Genomic DNA, 21,956 nt, shown 5'->3' with positions numbered 1-21,956 from the left:
TTTAAAGCTGGACTTTGAATAGGTGAGTTAACAAGGAGCGCCTATGCTAGCAAATGCCCTATAACTCAGTGTAAAACAGGGCTGCACAACTCAAATGCCCTGGTGGGCCGGAACCATCCACAGCTGGGTGTGCAGGGGCCAAGGTCAATTTTAGAACATTATTATATTAAAACTAAAAATATTATTAGTTACTTGTGGATCTATTGTGCCTATTAATGGACTCATAGTTTTAACCAAGGATAGTGGCCAGAAAATAGGTCCTGTCCCTGCTCAATCAGTGGGGCCCCTGGAGTGCACGCCAGCCCCAAACAAAAGCCAAATCCTATCCTCTCCCTAAATAGTCTTTGTTTTCAGGCTGCAGTCCTAGGAATGCTTACATAGGAGTAAGCCTCACTGGGTACACCATGGAACATATTTCTGAGAAAACATGCATAGGATGGTGCTATAAAGCAGTTCCCAGCTCCTGTGTTGCTGCAGGAAACATGGGGGCCAGTAAAATAGTCCCTGCGGGCCAATTCTGCCCCTCCCCCCCCCGGGCCTTATGTTATGCAGGCCTGGTGTAAAGACACCACCAGGAGGGCTGTTTGGAGTAATAATCAGCTGTGCCATAAACTTCTGTGTTTTAAACCTTTGAGGCTTGTCTTGATAACTCTGTGAGTTTGTTCCTGGATAGCTTGCCTGGACATAGACGGATGTGAGAGGGATCTATTGCTGTGACCTTAGAAAAGACTAAGAGTCCCAGGAGCACCCACACTATTCCTAGGACTCTAAGGAAAAAGCCCCTTTAAACAGTCAAGTCATGGAAGGCAGTTGCTTGCTCCCTCAGTGAAGAGTGGAGAGGTATAATGGAGTCTTGTCTCCTGTTCTGCTGGTTCAAGTAAGAGGTTATAGGGGTGGGCAGCCGAAACAGAGCTATAAGGGGCTGAAGGGTTTGGCTTGAAGCAAAGTGGGCCTCCGCAAAGTGGAGCCAAGTCAAATAGGGGACCCTCTGGAAGCTCCAAAGGGGTCTCTGAAATAAAACAGGGCTGCTTCGCACAGGCCTTGTAGCCAGCCCTAGATTTCATACTGCTGCAGGGGAAGGCCGTAGCAGCCTTTGGGTCATTTTTTAGCCTACTTTTGTTAACAGAACTGTAAGGAAAGTAAGCTTATGAGATCACCTAGCTCTATTTGTATAGAGCTAGTCCCCCTCAAATGTATAGAGCTAGTCCCCTTCAAATGTATAGAGCTAGTCCCACCTGAAAGACTAGTCCCCCTATCAACTTTGCAATGCCTGGACCAATTTGGACCAAAGTTGGTACAGTTGTAGTTACACATAGGGACATCTCAACAGTGTAGTTTGTGATGATGTCACCCACCCCAGTTTAATGTGGCAGACGTGTGAATATTTGAGGCACAAGTGGGGACTGATTTGTACCAAATTTAGTGCAGTTCTAGGGATACACAGAGACACCTCAATGGCATAGTTTGTGATGTTGTCATCCACTCCAATTCAAGATGGTGGACATGTGAATGTTTGAGGCAGAAGTGGGCAAACTTGTGAAGATGGCAATTATCAATTAAGATTATAGTGAAAGTAGGCAGATTAGTTCTTAACAGAACTTGTTATATTTCAGGACTCATGTAGTTATGACTTTGCAATAATAATGTCCCCACCCCACAGTGTTAACATTTCAATTTAGAAGATTACATTGTTGGCTCGTTTCATGTGATCTCCTGGTTTCAAGTGTTAGCAGTAAGGGATAAAACAACAGGGAAGCAGCAGAATAGTGTTTCTACAACATAAGAAATGCCCCTCAATTTCATCTGGCATGAAAAGGCAAGGCCAGAGAGGCTGCCAAGTGTGAGAGGGGGAGGTGTAGCAGCTCAACAGAAAACTACAATGAATCTCAGCTGACTGATATGTGAGACATCTGCACCATTTTTAGCAACAAATGTGTAAAGTGTCAGAACATGACAAGAGCCCTCACTGTGGCTCCTTATCCTGCCAACCTCACTCCAGATTCCAGGCTGACAAACACTTGCCTAGCAAAGGACCATGTCTCTGGGTCTTCCTACGTGGCCTAAATTTTAGTGGCATGACATCACAGCAGCACACTCTGCAGTCACATTAACAACACTTAGAGATAATATCAGAAGGATTTGTATGTGTACACCTAGACAGTGGCCAACATCCTGACTAACACTGTACTAGCTCAAGGATGTTGTGCTGTTAAAAAGCTGTTGTACAAGCTAGTTGCACTAAGTCTGGAGCTTGCATTCCAGACTAGTGTTGCACTAGCATAAACATGTTTGCACTTGCAGCACAAAGTGTGCAACCTGTGACACACACCCTATCTTTTGCAGGGAGCTTTTGCTCAATAGTGCAATTCTGAGCATCCCTGTGATTTAGTACACTATCACAACTTTGTTAGGCCAGTGCAGCATTAGTAGGATGTTGGCCTTCGTAATGTGTGGAATGGTGCTTAGTGCAGAACTACACACTCCTTCTCAATCTCTTGCCTTTCAACTCTGGCCAGGAGGGCACAATTTGCAGTAGAGACCATTTGGGCAACAAGAGGCCACTTCACACTTCTCCTTCTTGCTCCCCCATATGATGGAAATGCAGGTGTGAAAGCTGCACTGAGGGAAAACCCACGGGTAGGGGGAGTTTTGAGGAGGGACTGTTCAGTGAAGGAAGGATTGCCCGTCCCCCTCCTGCACCAAGCCTCTTCACTGCAAAGCATACTCTTTCAGTCCACATTAGCATAGGAGAGAAGCCGCCAGCTTTGCAGGTTGAGGTGGAATGTGCAGTTTTGTCCTTAGTTACTATCCAAACTGATGTAGTTAGTTGATAATCCATGTACATGTACAGATTAGTACATTGTTGGCTGTATCACACTTTCAAAAGAATAAGAGATGAAGATACACCAGCTGTCCTTTGAATCAAAGTAGATCTGTTAATTATTCCAAATCCCACAGGTCTGATCAACTGGTGTTTGGCTGAATAAATCATCTCCAACTTGCTTTGGTGGTGTGCGTGCATATCCAGTGTATGACAGGAAGTCTCCTCTGAGCAATATACGTTCCATGAAGATTCTTATCATCACTTTATGGTGCCGTTAACATCTTGTCAATAGCAAGACTTCAAAGAAATGCAATGTGAAGCAGGCGTTAATAAAAGACAGCAAGTTAATATTCCCACAAAACTTTGAATGTCGCACTGAACGTCTTACCAACCTCTCGGTCTCCAGATAGCAGCAGACTAAGCAGACTTAACCTCAGCCTGCTTAAGCCATTCAGATTCAAATTACAAATCTTTTAAACCTGAATTCATCTTATTACATTTAAAAATGGATTGGATGAGATGGATTTGGTTCCCGGTGGTTATTTTTTATTCATGCGAGCCCCACACCAAGATTTGCCTGCTCTTGCTGCGTCTGTTCACAGTGCCTTCCAGACTCAAGCTGTGAACATGTGTTAAGATATTATTCCATTTCAAATTAGGCAGCTGATCCCTGCAAAAAGCCTATTCCAAAAGAAGCAAGGATGGGAGAAAACATCTGTGAAGAGTGCGCTGCTCTCCAGCTTATGATGAGGGTCCAGAGCTTAGTAGCAGAACATGTGCTTTGCTTGTATGAGGTTTCACGCTCCCAGGTTTAATCTCCAGTTAATGGATCTTGAGAAGTTACTCAGAATGAAGAGTCAGACCAGTCTGTGCAGCTTTACAGCATGGATGCAAATGTATTGACTCCTTGTGTCACTGATCCCTACATCCCCCTCCCAACTGCACACCTCAGCCATCTGCAGTAATGCAAAGAAGAGCAAGCATAAGCAGCAACTTTCCATAGCAAGCTATCATGATGGAATGGAGAGCAGGTCACCTGAGTGCTTCTGTTCAGAGGCCCCAGTTTGCAAACCCTGGTGCCCTATGTTCAGCAACCGTGCTAGGAAGGACCTTTGCCTGAGATCTCGAAGAGCCACTACCAGTCAGCGCTACCATGGGTGACATGGGCCAGTGGTCTGATTCAGTAGAACCATATGCTCAGGCTCTAACCATGTGAATATAGTGCCAGCCAAGAACAGTGAGGGAGGTGTGCGGGCAGTGATTTTGATTCTGGAGTCTTCAGGTTGGTATGTACAAGTCACCGGTGATGCTGGACAGTAAGCAGCAGCACAACATGGCACAGTGAAATAACGTGGCCCAGAAGCAATACACAGGGATTAGTTGTGGAGTGGAGAGTGGCTTGGTTCACAAGATCATGGGAATATCCAATGATAAAGAGAAGGAGCAGTTTTCTACCCACTGCTATTTAACCCCTGTTAAAAACCGTTGAAGACATTTAGACATTGATGATCATCATGGCACAGCTTGGCCGTCCACAAAGGAAAGCCTATTAGGATTGAAAGCCTAGTAGGATTACCATATTGCTTATCAATATGGCAAGCCATTGTGCTGTGTAATGTGTGTTTTTGTAAAAAAGGATTTTTAAAAAACAAGTTCCCCTTCATCCCAGTAACAAAGGTTGGTAGCTCTGCTCACTGAGACCTGTATTCCTCTAGCATTTTTTTGCAGGAGATGCAATCTGTTTCAAGAGTGCTAGTATGTCTTCAGAGCCTTATCACTGATAGGGAAGCAAAGGTAATATTGCAATATATTAATCAAGAAAATGGATAGAGTTATTCACAGCCTAATCACTTGATAAGGAAAACAAAAAGAGAAGATTAAATTACAAGCTGCTCAAATGTTTTCGGCTGGCAATGAATAAATGTCAGCTCCTAGTGAAACCTATTGGGCAGTGTTTTGCCATTGATTAAAGGGAAGATTTAAAAAAAAAAACACCTTAAAAAAAACCATGCATGCAGTGAAATTTACATTACTGTGCAATACTTTCGTTAGAGTGTACATTCTCTAGGTTAAATTGCCTCTTAAGGGCACCATTTGGTGCTGTTTCTGACTAACAAGCATCTGTTCGTTAGGAGGAGAAAGCTGTATTTTTGGTAAGTAGGCAGTGTCAGACAGTCCACCAAAGGGGCATGAATACAGAGAATCCATGAATATTTGTGCTTACCCGAGGTTAACAGCAATTGCAGCTTGATCAGCAGGTTGTGAGTTTCACTTGGGAAATCTGAAATCGCCACCTGTTGTTTTCTGTAGAGGCTCAAGTGATGCACTCCATTTGGTTTTGATGGAATTTAGAACATCCGCTTACTCTACTGGGTGCATTTGCAGCTCCACTGTGTGCAATTCATATCCATTAAGCAACCAAATAACCAGCTGGAACAATGCAGGTTGCTTGCATCTGATATCTACATTTTAGTCGTGATGTTTGTATTGCTCAGGGCAAATAGGTATGCAGTAGCTTGGGACGTGCATTGAATTGCTAATTTTTAAGTCCTTTTTAAAAAGACGTTAATTCTTTTTTTAAAAAAAAATCTTTTTGACATTAAGCTTACAGACTAGAATCCAATAGACTACCATAGCTGTTGGAGTTCCAGTGCATCGACCTTTTGCACCAACTCTCCTAATGACCACTAGGGGCATTGGGAGTTGAGATAGTGAGTAAGAGTCTCCCTAGCTGTTCTTCCTGCCTCTACTCTATGACCCCTGATTAGACTCCTCAGGTATTTCCTATGAGAGTCAGATTCCCTTCCTTTCCTCTTAGAGAGCAGATGGAAACCCTACCTATTCATTATATAGCCTATAGATTAGGATTGGGTCTTTCCTATCCAAAGTGTACTTCACCAATAAATACTTAGTATTTAGTTCTACAAGAATCTCCATGTGTCTTCTCTAAATAGCTGTAACAACTAAACTCTGCATTCTACTCTGTAACTGGAGTGGGTAGCTTCTTTAGTGCTCTGTTAATTAACTGGGGGATAAAAAATTTACAAACCCCAACAATAGCCATGGTGGATGGCTTGTGTGTTCCTAGTGGAATTTATGACTTTTTTTCTTTACACTCACACATACAGTATAATCTCAACTAGCTGTGGTCATTGGCAGATGACAATGTTGTTTATGAATGATTTCAAGGTAAAACTGGGCTCATGTTTGTCAGTAATTTTTGCTTCATCTTAAGGGTACTAAAATGCATACCTGCTTTGATGTGTATCCTCAGTCCCTACCCGGGGTATGAATATGTATGGTTGTTTAAAAGAATAGATGAAATTAACCCTGATTGAACAGCTGTTCCATATTATTTGGTTGTCAATGCGTTTTGATACCTAAATATAGTAACCATGGAAATGTTCACACTTTGAACAGGGCAGTCACAGAAACTTGATCTGAAAATTCTAATAGTCATATGAAAATCTGTGTTTCTTGGTTCTAGGCAATAATATTCTTGGCAGATAATGATCTGAGGGGTCAGAAGCAGATGGTGCGGCCAAGGGCTAGAGATGTATGGCACAGTTAAAGGTGGACAGGCAGTAGATTCCAGAGCAGACAAGCAAGAGGGTAAGATGCAGTATAGTCTGTTGAGCACCTTCAAGCTCAGATTGGGAAGCCAAGAAAGTTCTCTCCCCCCACCTCTTATTAAACAGGTACATAAAAATATAAAATAAATAACTGTAATAAATAAATAAATAATAGAAATATAATGAAATAATATGACGACTTCTATAAAGAAATTCAGTATGTTAGGGAGAAAACATCCCCCCAACAGGCTAATTTTGTCATTGTAAGGAATGTTTCAAATCTGGGATGTCCCACTAACAGTCTGATGTGGTGTGTTCAAGCAAGAATGGCACCTGTATGATCTTCCTGATGCATAGTTTGGCTTTTGGTCAGTTCAGGGAATTTAAGCGCATTGTGAATATTTAAATTTATCTTTTAATTTAACTTTTAATATATGAGCTTTTAATATCTATCAACCCAGATAGAAAAGAAATGGTCTCTTTTTCTCCTATGGGTTTCCTCAGCAGTCAATCACCCATGTCCTATCCTCTAGAGATAAATATTTGACATTTGGTAAATATTCAAAGGTGCAAAAAATAGATTTTGATGCTGCTTGTTGGCCTTAATTGTTACTAGGCTTATCCAAATATTCCGCTCTGAAGAGTCAAAGCTGAATAATCTGCACAGCCCGACATGCTCAGTGCTTACCTCCATGCAGGACCTGGCTCCTTAATCAACTCCCTACCATTTCAAGGGCCCCTTAAAAACTACAAAGCCCTGCTGCAATCGAGTGCCATCTTGGAAGGCAAGTGGGTAGTGCTAGGAAATGAAGTCTTTTCCGGCTCCCCATAACACTTGACATTCCAGCACTTCCCATGCATCAGGACTCCACTCTCTTTAAGAGGCCCTGGCCTCCTGGAAACTTAAGTTTAATACAAAAGATAGGTGCTAAATTATGGTTGCTGTACCAGGTGCAGGAAACACATGTCAGCAGTCTTTACATAACTGCACTGGTTTCTAGTTCATTTTGGGCACCATTCAAAAGTGCTATTGAGCATGTTTACAGCTCTAAAAAAAGGCCTAGAATTGGGGTGTCTCCTAATCCCACCTGAATCTACCTAAACTCTACAATCTTATTCAGAGACCTCTTCTGCCCCCTGCCCCCCAATGAAGTTAACATGGAAGATAACCAGAAGGAAGGATTTCTCAGTTGCTGTGCCCTTTATCTGGAATACTGTCCACATGGAGGCTTGTCTGGTGTCAAATCTGATGTCTTTCTGGCACCAGGCCTTTGTATTTGCATAGCATTTTTAAACATTAGCTTGATCTTCAAAGTGAGCTCTATTGTATGGAGTCCCACAGGGCTTCCATTCTATCTTCCATGCTTTTTAAAATCTACATGAAACCCCTGGGATAGGTCATCGGGGAATTTGGTGCAGGGTGCTATCAATATGCTGATGACACCCAGATCTATTTCTCCATATCAAGTTTGTCAGGAGATGGATTAACCTCTCTAAATGCTTGCTTGGAATCAGTAATGGGAGAGGGAGAACAAACTGAAGTTGAATCCAAACAAGACAGAGGTACTCTTCCTATGATTAAAAGGCTGGAACTTAGGAAGTGGTTTAGATCTGCCTGTTCTGGATAGGGTTACACACCTCCTGAAAGATCAGGTATGTAGTTTGGGAGTACTTCTGGACTCAAACCTCTCCATGATATCTATGGTTGAGGTAGTGGTCAGGAGCACTGTAGTGATAGTCAGGCTTGAGGGATAACTGGGCTTCAGTAAGGGTAACTGCTTTGAGGGTAGGCCTCTCCAAATAAGAAAGAAAGTCTGGGAGAATTAAATCCCTGTGGCCAGTCCTGAGTGAGGGGCAGGGTTAACTGGACTACAGCCTATAGAGAAGTAGGGGAGGGCTGTGTGAGGACAATTTCAGTTCTTCCCTGGAGACTTCTGAAGGAGGTCTGATCAGAAACTACTGTAGGAAAAGGGGAGACTAACAGCCTTGGGTTGGGAATCAATTGGAAGTTCCTTACCTAGAAGTCAGTAGGAAGGATAGGGGCCAGATTAGCTAGATATGTCAGGAAATTTATTTTTAAGTACTTGGATCTGACTGCATGATTCTTGTAATCCCTGTGGAAGGGTTTTACTTGAATGGAAGCAGCCTCCATAGTTTTCGTAATCATCCAATTATTAATAATCATTGTTGTTCTTATAGAGTGTCACTCCTTATTGGGTCCTGCCCTAGTCACAAGCTCTTGAAGGCCTAAGACTGCTCAAGCCTTTCTGTTGGAAGGGGTTTTCCACTTTACTCTCCCAGAATATTCCCTTGATAGGGTGTATCTGCTCATATTAAAAATGGATCTCCTCACAGCTAGAGGAGGGGGTTTGTGTCCCCTTTCCCCTTTTTAATCATTACAAGCGCTTTTTGTCAGCTTCAGTTTATAAGCCAACTACATCCATGTCTCAAGACAAACGACCTTAAAACAGTAGTGCATAGGCTGGTATCATCCAGGCTTGACGACTGCAATGGACTCTACACTGGGCTGCCTTTGTACATAGTTCAGAAACTGCAACTGGTGCAGAATGCGGCAGCCAGGTTGGTCTCCAGGGCCACCCTTAGAGACCATATTACTCCTGTTTTAAAAGAACTACACTGACTTCCAATTCGTTTCCAGGCTAAATACAAAGTGCTGGTTATTATCTATACAGTCCTGAATGGCTTGGGCCCGGGTTATTTAAGAGAGCGCCTTCTTCTTCATGAAGCCTGCTGCCTGTTAAGATCATCAGGGGCGGGCCAGTCGAAGTTACCACTGACTGGCTTGGTGGCAACCCAAAAGCAGGCCTCCTCTAGGGTTGCCCTGGGGCTCTGGAACCCACTTCCAGATGAACTCAGAATCTCCCCATCTCTGACTGTTTTTAAACAACTTTTGAAAACACACCTGTTTTTTCAGGCTTTTAGTTTATGATGTTTTAAAGTTTTATTTATGGTAATTTTGATCTGTTTTATGTGGTATATATTTTTAAGGTTTTACTTGCAGTTTGCTGTTTGTTTAAATTGTAAATGGCCTTGATAATTTATATAGGGCAGTATATAAATCTGACACATACATACATACATTCATATATACATAAACTGTTTTACTTAATGATTTTCTTAATCAGATTTTATTCTGCTTTAGTCCTTGGAAGATTTCAACAATTTAAGGTTATATTTTTATTGTGGTGTAGTATCTTACCATTGTTAGCCACCTTTGGCAAAAACAACAACCCCAAAACCATAGTAACTGAGGGGCAATATATTTTCTATTATTGTTAATTTAGTTACTTCATGAGAAACTCTTTAGAGACTGTTTCATTCCTGGCCAAAACACTTGAATAAAAAGGGGAAACTAGAACTAAGGCCTGGTGAGTTCTCATAAAACCTAAGCCCTATTCTTACTGATACAAACCAGGCAGTAGGTCATGAGGTAGTCATTTCAGCTAGTAACATATTCCTATGAAATAATGGACAAGTCACAGAAGAGACAAGCCAACCAAAGATTCTCTCTTTTAATCGGGTCAAACTGGTTGTGTATCCTTCTTTGTGGAAATACGAGGAGTCGAGTGACATCATTTACATGGCTGTGCACTGAAATATCAGCGTATAGCAATCAAACGAAGCAGTTACTGGTGGTCAAAGGCAGTAATCAAGAATGAAGAGATTACAGCCCAACTCCATTTTTTTAAAAAAAGCCTTGAAGCAGGAAACATACATGTAGTTGTTTGTAAGCTTTATTCTGGACCTGAAGCAATCAAGTATATCTAACTGCTTTAATCTAGCGGTGAATAAAGATTGATTGTGGAAAAGCAAGGTCTTTGTCAGGTTGTACTTTGTGGAATTTTCTGTATGTATGATTAATGTTCACAAGGTTTATGGGAACCAGCATCTAGGGTGATTGTGAGCTGTTACTGCCATCTACTGATTAAACCTATGAAACAATTGTGAAAAGACAGCTTCACTCAAGTGGTTTCACAGCTGTGATTGTAGCTGTGAGGCAGATGTTTGCACAACCACTCCTGAAAGATTGCAGATAAATCAGTCAGGGCACATTAAAAGCACCAAATATATTTGTATAACTGGCTGTTGTACCTTTCTAACACTGGAAAAAGAGAGGGAACAGTCTTCCTAGTCAAAAAGGCTATATTACCTTTAAGAGAAATGACCTTAAAACAGTGATGCATATGCTGGTAACCTACAGGGTTGACTACTATAATACACTCTAATTGGGGCTGTTTTTGTATGTAGTCTGGAAACTACAATTGGTACAGAATGTGGCTGCCCATCTGGTCTCTGGGACAACCAGAAAGGACTATATAACACCAATTTTGAAATAACTGCAGTAGCTGCCAATATGTTTCTGAGCGAATTACAGGTTCTTGCCTATAAAGCCTTCAACAGCTTGGGTCCAGGGTACTTAAGAGAGTGACTTCTTTATCATGAATCCTGCCACCTATTAAGATCATTTGAGAAGGTCCGGTTAGTTGCCACTGGCTCATTTTATGGTGACCTGGGACTAGGCCTTCTCTGTGGCTGCCTCAGGGCTTTGGAATATGCTTCCTGTCAAAATAAGAACATTTCCACCTCTGATTGCATTTAGGAAAACTCTCAAGATGCACCTGTTTTCTCAGGCTTTTAACTGAACTTAATTTTAAACTATTCAGTTGTTTTTATCCCATGAAATTGTTTTAACTTTTTTTATTCTGTGTAATTGTTTTAATTGTTTTTCCTCTGTTTTATACTTCTTGTGATTTAACTTGTGTACACCTCCTAGAGATACACATATCAGGCAGTATATAAATATGATAGATAGATAGATAGATAGATAGATAGATAGATAGATATGTCATGTCAGGAAAACCCAAAAATAAGAAGAAAAGGCACTTGCTAAGTAAGAAAGAGCATGAAAGAAAGCACCCTAAGGGCAGCATTATATATACGTATATTGATGCACAATTTGATACAGTACATGGCAGAAGTACTAAATTCTGTGAGTGACGAAAGTACTCCATCAGATGCTGTCAGGTATTGATTGCTACTGCATATCAGCTACTGGCAAATGTTGATTGCTGCATGTCTCATACTGTCAAATGCTGGCATCAACTGCATGGCATTTGTCAAATACTGTCAGACGTTGACTGCTACTACAAAATATTTAGATGCCAAATGCAGGTGCTGAATATCAAAAAGCCCTCCAAATATTTGCCATATATATGTGCATCCAGATGTTGGGAGAATATTCACTATAAACATTCTCAGAAGACACAGTTGAGAAGTTTCTAGGACAAATTTGGTTCATAAGCACAAGGCGGGGGTGGGGGGGAGTGCTGTAAAAAAGGAGACTATAAAGATTCTGGAGAAACTAGGCAAGACGAATTGCCGCTGCTTCATTTCCTGAATCACCCACCATTTAAAGATAAATAAGACTCTCTGGGTTGCAAACTGGCAACTTTGGGTTCCCTGGGCATTAACTAACCTGCAGAGCACCAGCCTAGAGCTTACTCTGTCTTTTCTTTCTTTCTTTCTTTCAATGAAAGCTACATTTTGCATACAAAAATCTATAGAAGCAATGTAAAATAAACAGCAAAAAGTGTCAAGATGCCACCTGCATTGCTTCTACTGCAGGGACTTTGTATAATCATTTACATCCCTACAAAAGTCATCCACAGTCTTAACTCTTGGTTATTACATTTTATTGACTACAGAGACCCTGTCAATTACTTTTTAATATGCTTTACAAAAAAATCTCAACTGACTGAAATACAATTTCAATGAAGTTGGACAATTGCTTATTTCCCTACTGATTTAGTAAATTTTCTATTTAACACCCATTGATTTTGTTCCCTTGCTTTTTACTAAAGCTTAAAAGCAGCGTGCCTGTTAGCAGATATTAGCACATATAATGTTCACTGTGCAGGTTTCTGGTTGCTCTGACTACTCCAATGGAAACCACTACAAAGGTGCTTGTAAATCTTGTGTTGGTTTTGTCCTTTCAAGTTCACAAATCATTTTTACCAGTTTTATCCCATAAATGTACAGAACTGGTGAATCAAAACAGCAGCGGCTTTTTCAAATGTGAAGTCATGCGGATGGTTCCTACAGGGGAGAAAGCTCAGGCTAACAAGAGACTTGGAGACATATATACATATATATCCCCTTTCTCCTGCATTGAACTGGAATTAACCATGTTTATGTGAACAAAAGATTCATCCAAAACTAGACATACTGTAGAATCCAAAATGTGTGGGGAGGGTGAATACTGCATTGCTGGAATCTCTGGACCTTAGATCTATTTTGTGTTGGATCCATAACAGTCTGAAGTCTCCCAGGAGTAGGTGTGCATTTGTTTCAGGATGAACAGTAACATATCACGAGCAGGACCCATTTTGGCCTTTGTGGCATCCACCTATACAAGCACAATTGCCACCAATCAACCTTACCAGTGTCCAAGAATCTGATTCAGCTTTTTGACACATACAGACTTGACACAATGTCAAAGTGGCAAGGGAGAGCGATGTTCAGAACAATAAAACACAAGAATGACATGATATTTTCATTCTATCTGGTTGGGTCAGTTCCATCCAAGAAGAGAGATAACTAGTTGACCCAGGGATGTGGGGAACTAAAGGAATTACATTTCCCATATTTTCTGGCACCCCTGAATGAGTTCCATAGCAGAGTACAGTGCCTGAAGCCTGCATTCTCTTGGGAGCTCTCTCATCAACCTCCTATCTCAGCATAATGGCAAACCGCGGGGCCAACAGAGCCACAGTTTGTCTTCATTCCCCCCACTGCACTCCCAGAAGATCCCCATCTGCAGTCTGGCTGTGTGGGCTTCCTCCTTCTCATGAAGGAAAGCCATGGCAGACAATCTAGAAGGAGACTGGGAGGAGCTTCCTATCCTCAACTCCAGTTTGTGCAGCTTGCACAAACAACAAAATAAAATTAAACCACTCAGTTCAACTAATTAAAGCTCTGATTATGAACACATCAAGGAAGTAAAAAACACACCACCATATCAGTCCAATGGTCAGTCCATCTGGTCACTAAAATGTGGCAGCTTGCACAAACTGGAGGACACCGTTGCAGAATTTGAATGACATGATGCCATTTTTGGACCTGAGGTTTCGGCAGCGAAACCGAGAGCAGACCAAAGGTTCAGATTCAGGTTTGGGGGCTAAAACTGACACACAGTCTGATTACAAAACTGTGGGTCCACGCATTTGGATGAGCAAAATCTTGAACCTCTGGTACAGTTGCCTCCAGTTTCGAGTTATGTCTGAGGGTGGCCTATAAGCAGAGGTGCACCAAGGTAACTTTGGAGCCTGGACCTAAAGGCCTTTTGAGGCCCCCTCCCCCTCCCCTGCAAATTAAGCATCATCATGCTCCGCCAGGCGACCACACCACCCAAGACAGACTAAAGAGGATTTGGGGGCCCTCAGGGGCTGTAATGGCCCTGGACTTTGGCCCCAAAGTCTGGGGTAAGAGTGCCTCTGCCTATAATTCTGTAATTTCTGGAGGGACTTTACGGGCAGCCCCATGTAGAGCATGTTATAGAAGTGTAAATGTGAGCTGACAATGGCATGGATCACAATGGCAAGGTCTGTGTTGTATTCTAACTAGTAATCTTATATGTTTTTTCTTTTGGAAGTTTGTCCCAGTTGGGATCCTGTAGAGAGTGTGTGGTGGGTGGAGTCAGGAAAAAAAGGAAGGAAAGGAGAAGGAGAAAATGCAGGTGTTTCTGAATAAAGTCTTAGTTAAGCCTACATAAGATTTCTTCTTGCTTATGGGGGAGAAAGTTATACAAGTTTGCTTGGCTGAGGAATGGATGCAGCTGGTGCACCAGTTGTATCAGATATCTTCCAAACAATCCAATTTAAATATACCCCCTCTGAATCAGATGTGGGGGTGTAACTCTAGATGTTTGCGGACAAACAAAACTACCTCTATTTTGAGGATAAAGAAAAGGAAACTCCTCCCCCCCCCATAGCATCAAAGGACTATTTACTATAGCAGATCTTCACATGTTGACAGAGTGCTACTTTTTATACTTGGTTAGGCTGTTGTATTTTGTGTGTATTTACTATTGCAATGGGTACTGTTACTATTGTGAGGGTACTATTGCAGTTCTCTAGACTGGTACACTCATTATGATGGATTTGTTTTGAAAGGACAAAGAATGAAATTCTCCATCCACAAAACATTGGGTTCAAATGGACCACAACTTTATTGAAACAACCTGGTATGTCCTTCTCAGGCAGCCAAATCCAGTGCAGGGGAGACATTAATTTTATCAGATAGGACACTCATCTTAGATGCTCTGATGTACATAACTTTCTGACCCGATGCCCTTATTCTTCTTATTCTTTCAAAGCCAAACCTTTAAACTAATTAACAGCAAAATAAAATTAAACTACTAAATCCAACTAATTAAAGCTCTGATGATGACCCAGGTGCCTTAGGAACACATCAAGGAAGTTTAAAACAAAACAAAACAGGTCAGTTCCATGGCCAGAACTGCCACTAAAATGTCCTTCTTGGTGCCCATGAAGGGCAATCAGTCACTATATTTTTCCACCAAAGCGGGCTTTGGGTTACACCATCTGCCTGTGCCAGTCAGTGCCCTCCCAAAACAGAAATTGGGTGTACATAGCCCACATTCTTGCAAGATTTATAGCTAAGCTCTAAGCTCTTGGGAGATTTGGGGCAATTAGGCAGTAAGTCGCGCAGAACAATGACCCAAGCCCATATACCTCTTTTCAAGCCCCTACAAGCTCCCCTTCCTTCACAGGTGCTGCAGCAAGATGAATGGAAGGGGATTCATTCATTCATTTTTACTTGGGTTCTAGTTCACCCAGTTTCCCACTGCATTGCTGGATCATTGCCCCTTTTCTCCTGCATGGTTGCCAGAGAGTGTACCGATCAGTTCACACTATATTTCTAAAACTAGGAATGATATGACAAATACATTCCAGGTTATCTTCCTTTAAAAAAACAAAAAGACACCCTGCCAACATTTGAGTCTATCACAAAAAACATGTTTATTACATCTATGATGATCCTTTTTACCGTACTTGCCTCTTAAACTCCCACCTTGCTTAAGACTGCAATCAACTAAATTATCCTTCTCTGACTTGTAACCGTAAGAAGACACATGTTTTGATCTAAAACACAAAGTTGTTCCTCAACATGGAGCTAATAGCTTTCTTCTAATATACTCTCTTTTCAATAAATGCAAATTTAAAAAGAATTTAAATTAAGAAAGGAGGCACAAACCTGCCAGAGGCAAGGATTTATAAGCCTCACTGCTTTCAACAGGAGAGTTAAGCATGTATTGAAATCTGTCACATTGCAATCAGTGACACTTAGTGCACTTAACTTAGGTTGGATTGTACCCAGAATGATATGTTTACCTTGTCCTTCCTTGTAGGTGCTCAGAGTGGTATACATGGGTCCTTTACCCTTTTTTTAAATCCTTACAACAAATCTATGAGTTGGATTAGGCTAAGCTCTATTCCCATGTTGTGTTCAACATACATACCATAGTCAACTTCCTATCTGTACCCTGTACTTGAGGGGGCCTTTACTCAGGTTCACTTTTAAAATGAATGCATGCAGAGGAATTCACACAAAAACCATGTACATGTGTAAAGACACCTGTATGCACATACCACACAATGATGTCATTCTTACAACCAGTCAAAGCAGGGTAGGAGTGGGAAAACCTGGGTAGCAAGGGCTGTGTGGAGCCACGGGACCCACTCCTACTCTGCTGCTGCAGAGCAGGTCTACCCAAACCTTTTACCTACACACAGCCCACATGTTTCCTCCCAGCCCCGATCGTGTGTGTGATCGGGTCTATTTGCAGCAGCTCCTAGTGCCTGCTCCCTTTCAACAATGAGTGCCACCTACAGAGTGGCCAGGAAGCCAGGAGTTACTGCATTGGCGTGGGCAGCCTCTCTGCTTTCCACACAGATCTGCTTTCCTTTCCAGATCCCCTTCAGAACATTGCTACTGCACTGATCATGTGGGCACACAGTGCGTCCGGGTGAGCCAAGCTCATGTGAAGGAAGGCAGGTTGCATCCTGCCTTCCTCCACAGCCCTCCCTCACCCCAGCCTTGTGCGTCATCTGAATGACCCCAATGTCTGACTAGGACTATAGCCAGTGGCCCAAGGTCTCTAAGTGGTCTTCATTATTAAGGAGGAACTTCAATCCAGGTATGTTGTGTACTATACTGTAAAGCATTCACTATAATGTGGCCATGTTAGGTCTGTAGTCATTCAGACAAAGAAGCATCTTACCAAGGTTTACCCTAAATAGGACAATAATGGGTGACTCTCTGCCTTTACCATAAGGATGCTGCCATAAGGACATGGGCTGCTTATGCATTGGATAAGCAGGAACTCTGGGCTAGTCACTTTTCTCTCAGCCTAACCTACTTCACAGTGTTGTTGTGAGGAGGAACTTAAGTATGTAGTACACCGCTCTGGGCTCCTTGGAGGAAGAGTGGCATATAAAATGTTTTAAAAAAATGTCCCTGGGCCCAGAGGGTCCGGGGGGCCCCAAGCAGACCACACCTGCCACGCTGCACCACCACCCTTGCCCCACCGCCACTTATCTTTGCCCCTGTGCGGTGGCGACGACAGGCACTGTGGCTGGGTCAAGCCTCTCTGACCAGCCTGCATGCCTCTTTCTCTCTCTCTCTCTCTCTCTCTCTCTCTCTCTCTCTCTCTCTCTCTCTCTCTCTCTCTGGCTGGCTGTCTGAACTGCAATCTGTGCAGTTTGGCCAGCTGGCAAGAGAGAGAGGCATGCAGGCCAGCCGGAGAGGCCTGGTCCAGCCACAGCGCCTGCCGCCACCACACAGGGGCGGCGGGGCAGGGGCAGGGAGGAGATGTTTGTTGCCCTGCTCCTTGCATCTGGCATGTGCGATGGGGGGGGGGCTACAAGCTTTTGTCCCTGGACCCCTGGGGGTCTCACTACGCCCCTGCATAAAGATGCTGTTTGAAAATATATGCCTATAGCATGTTGAGGAATTATAAAAAGGTAATTTTTATATGGGGGCCTGAGGCCTGGTCTACCTATGCAGAAGAATGAGGTGGCAGAATTCTGACTGCAGGTGAAGGATACCAAGTGTAAATGTTTTGCTGTGTTAAAACAAATCCCTGCAAATAAAAATCCAGCACACTAGGGAAAGGATTCTAGCCCAGCCCACTCTCTTTGTGCTGGTTTCCTATCTGCGCGGGGCGGGGTTGTGTGTAGGGGGACATTCAAAAATGTGTTTTCCAGCTGTGGTGTAAAGTGGTACAGCCCATTCTGCCACCACCACCCAAAACTCTGCTGCTTTCATTCTACTACATGTATAGAACAGAACACGGTTTTGGTGTATTTGATCAGTGAACACTCTTAGTTGTAGAGGAATCATTGCCTATGACTTACTTCTATTCGGGTATATTTGCTTTAGTTGTAGGAAATAACAAAAACGGCATGAAATTAAACCAAGACAATAACAACCATTAATAAAGAGCACAAAGCTAATACAGCAAACACTGGTAAATATACTCAGGGTTACAGACTATATCAGGCAGCAGCGATATAGGAAGATGCTGCAAGGCATCACTGCACAGGAGGAGGCAATGGGAAACCCCTCCTACCAAAGAAAACCACAGGGCTCTGTGGGTGCCAGGAGTCAAAATTGACTTAACGGCACACTTTACTTTAAGTCAAGTGACAGATAAGCATCTGAGCTTTAATAGCATTCTATTTCATTTTAACCAGAGTCAAGGAAAAGACCTATTATCTGCATAACACACGTCATCACATACTCTGTCTATCTATATAATTCTCCTGGGTGTGCCCAGGGAAAATGCATCCCGGCAGCCCAGGTGATTGGCTGCCGGCAGAGGTGCCTGATTGGCTAAGGCGCACCCAGAAGAATTGGCTGGCCGGGTGGCCGCTGAGGCAAGGCGGTGGCCATGCACGGAGGCAGTAGTGGGCCAGGGTGCAACCCGTGGGCAGTAGTGGATCAGGCTGTGACCCGCGGTGGCCGTAGTGGGCCAGGCCGCGGCGGTGGGCCAAGCTGCAGCAGCGGCGGGAGAATTGGCTGGCCGGGCAGCTGCGGGCCCGGTGCGGTGGAAGTAGTGGGCCAGGCGGCGGGTCCCGCCCAGCCGCTGAGGCGAGGAGGCAGCCGCAGTGGGCCCGGACGCCAGGTGGCGGCGGGCCTGGCCGAGGCGGCAGCACTCGGCCGGGCCGGAGACTGGGGCGGGGGGACAGAGGCGGCGGATCTGGCCCAGCGCGGAGGCAAGGTGAGGAGGTGGCAGCAGCCTGGCCGGAGACTGGGGCGGTGGGGGGGAGATGTTGCCGGCCCCAAAAAATGCACAGATGCTCTGTGCGGGGGTTGGCTTGTAATGTTTAATTCTTATATTTGTGGTGTTTTTGGTTAATCCATTCCTTGATCCAGGGCAGCTTTTGAATGGGGCTTTAGATACTTGTAGTCCAGTCCTGGAGAAAAGGCTGGGCTAACAAAAAGCTAGCAGCAAGAGCACGGAAAAGCAGTCTGTGTTTGCCTCTCTGTACATAATGAGGAGATTCTCACGTTCCACCAAAAGCAAGTTAAGGGAGCCTAGCATGCTTTTGGTGAATTGTGTGCTGCCACGGGAGCCACGCAACCCGCGGCAGCAAACCCTCTTAATTCCCCCTCCCCTTAGATGAGGTTAGCGGTGCGAGCACTCTGCTAACCCCGTCTATTTGAACATGTGTTGCTGGGGCACAGCTCCACACCACGGCAACACATGAGGAGACCCCCGCTGGGAGGCTGAAACAAGCCTCCTGGCCCTGGGAGTCTCTCCAGGATGCCCTGCGCACTCGGCGGGGCATCCTGGAACTTCCGGGGCCGCGTAGCCCCTGATCCCCACAGCCCTCACTGGCTCCGTGATGGATCTGGCAGTTGTGTGGGCGGCCGATCCAGCCACCCAGGGCTGTCTGGGGATCATCTGCAGGGAGAGCAGGCTAAGTCCACGCTCCCCGCAAACCCTCTTAAGGCGGGTCTCACTGATCGTGAGACTGGCCTCAATAACTATTTCATTAAAGGTAAAGTTGTGCCATCGAGTCGGTGTCAACTCCTGGCGACCACAGAGCCATATGGTTTTCTTTCAGGAGGGGTTTCGCTTTGCCATTTCCCATGCAGTATGAGATGATGCCTTTCAGCATCTTCCTATATCGCTGCTGACAATAGGAGTTTCCCATAGGCTGGGAAACATACCAGTGGAGATTCGAAAAAGCAACCTCTTGCTCTCTAAGCAAGTTACTTCCCTGCTGTGCCCTTAAACTATTAACATTCATGATTCCACTCCACTGCCTTGTCCTTGCATACCACAACTCTTTCCCTTGGTTTCTACAATATTGTTGTAGTAAGTACTTCTTAAAATTAATGGCATGTTTGTCATTATGATGGGCAGGGTGTCTAAAGGAAGGTCCTATAAAGACTGATTGCTCAGAGAGAAACATATACCCTTGGAAATTTCCTGGAAGGGGGCAGGAATATAGGCTGCCTACGTTCCAAATTGAAAGGTATTGTGGTTTTCCCCTTACCATGACAATAGTGTCACCAAGTAATGGCAGCCATTTGTTTATAATATAGGAAGGAATAATGTGACTCAAATTCCACTATGATCATGATATATCACATATCTGGGCAGGCAAGGTTCACGTTTGCTCCCCCCACTTTCAAGTGTATCCCAGATCGCAGTCCATTTTCTTTAGCTCATAGAACTCAATGGGAACCCTAAGCATTATTTCAGCCCCTCTCCAAGCATCCCTATGGTAAGTTCTGCTTCTGGGTGAGATGCTAGAACATGATAACATCATGGGAACTGGATTTTAAATCTCAATGCACACTTGACAACTTCCCTTAATAGCAGATTAATTTGCTTAAGTGTAGCTGTGTTTGTGTTACATGAATAGTTCTTTATTTCACCATTGTCTCTTGTAAATGGCTTTTACTCATAATCAGCTGTTGAGTTGAACACAACACTGTATGACATGTCGTGCCTGAGACATTCTCTCTGTGCTAATTGCTTTGTAGATAAATACAACTCTGTTTTGAAAGAGCTGATAACTTGGCAAGGGTGGGATGGAACTAATTTATCTTAGTCAAGCAGCTTGGCTCACAGACCTCTCAAATGGAGCACAAACCAACTGGCATCACACAGAAAGGCTGGGGCAATGGGAAAATGAGCAGACTGGCACTGAAATCCCCTCATACTTTACAAGCTACATCTGTTAATAGCTTCTCAATTATTTATGTATATTAAGGGATTGTCAAATAGTACTTTAAAAATTCCCCTCTTGTCATACTAATAGAGCCTTCTCAAAGTATGTAACACATTAAGGCAGTTCAAACAACCAAAAACTGGTAAGACAAGTGTCCTACCCAGATTTGGGAGCTGTTCACACTCCCAATTTTGCCTTGCCTGTGAACAAACACCTAAATAGGAAGAGGTGGGAGTGATGGGTTGTGAGGCAGGAGCTGGTTAGGACAACTTTTCTTCCTACCTTGGTAAAAAGCTGGGTATAAAAGCTGGATGGGATGCCACTGTCCTACCCAGCTCCTGCCTCACAACATCACGCCTCTCTCTGCCAACCTAGTTGTTTGCTCACAAACACGCGAAAACTAGGAGCATAAACAGCTCCCAAACCTAGGTAGAACACTTGTCCTACCCAGTTTTCAGTTGTGTAAACTGCCTTATTATGTGATTATTGTCTCGTTGAGACAATACTGTCCCAGTCCATGTGATCAGGAGGGGGATGGACTGAGAGCTCACCCGTCAGGATGTCCAGCATAGTTGTCCTGACACTCTGCCTCCATGTCCCTTTATTGTGGGTATGTGTGGGGATTGTTCATCCAACTGGCCCCTCTATACGCACTCCAAATATTTGTTCAGATGAACAGCCTTCCCCACACAAGAAGGGGACATGCTGGGAGGGCATCAGGACATCTGTGAAGGATATTATGACAGGCAAACTCTCGCATGTCCACATCCACATCCTAACTGCATTGACAGGGACAGTATGAACTGTACAGGTCCTTATTTGTATAACTCTGTTTATTACATATAAGCCAAATAGAAGGTAATGTGGCAAAAGAGGGCAGGGCCAGCTCCAGGTTTTAGGGGATCCTCAACAAACGTCTCTCCATGGAGCGCTTCCTACCTCAAGGGGATCATTCTGCCGCTATCACAAAAAGACTATAGCTGGTCTCAGGGATTAGCAGTAGGTCTTCTGAGGGTCCTGGGAAGCTGTCCAGTGATGTTGCACTGGGTTGCTGGGGGGAGAAAAAGGAAAGCAAAGACATATAATAGTAACAATATCACTCAGCTATTATTGTCATGGATGCAGGATGGCCATTCCTTTGCTAATTTGCAAATCTGTTAAGAACCCAAAAGGTCAGCTGATGGGAACTAATGCTAAGGAGATCGGCACAAATCCTTCTGGGTTTTGAAACAATATACCTATCAGAATGTATAGAAGGTGACATTGCTC

At 43.7% G+C, this 21,956-nt stretch overlaps 1 protein-coding gene across 12 annotated transcripts in view; it reads left to right on the top strand.

Annotated features, from left to right (window-relative positions):
- LOC128352409 (eggshell protein 2A-like) overlaps positions 1 to 21,956 on the top strand; it is a 150,695-nt gene that overhangs the window by 111,496 nt on the left and 17,243 nt on the right. For 6 of the 12 annotated variants that reach the window (XR_008320389.1, XR_008320392.1, XR_008320388.1 and 3 more), the window contains exon 1: positions 18,368 to 18,721. The exons of 4 other annotated variants lie outside the window; for them this stretch is intronic. Coding sequence is in view for 5 of the 8 variants with exons in the window: in XM_053312974.1 (XP_053168949.1) it covers positions 18,392 to 18,721 (330 nt within the window). In the remaining 3 variants the exon portion in view is untranslated. Of the gene's footprint in view, positions 1 to 6,311; positions 6,523 to 18,367; positions 18,722 to 21,956 lie in introns of those variants that run through there. 2 more of the 12 variants (XM_053312978.1, XM_053312976.1) reach the window with 1 other exon arrangement.

The sequence above is a fragment of the Hemicordylus capensis genome, chromosome 3 (genome assembly GCF_027244095.1).
Source record: "Hemicordylus capensis ecotype Gifberg chromosome 3, rHemCap1.1.pri, whole genome shotgun sequence".
Classification (NCBI taxonomy): Eukaryota; Metazoa; Chordata; class Lepidosauria; order Squamata; family Cordylidae; genus Hemicordylus; species Hemicordylus capensis.
The sequence above is the reverse complement of the archived record's forward strand: the minus strand, read 5'-3'. Positions and strand labels throughout refer to the sequence as shown.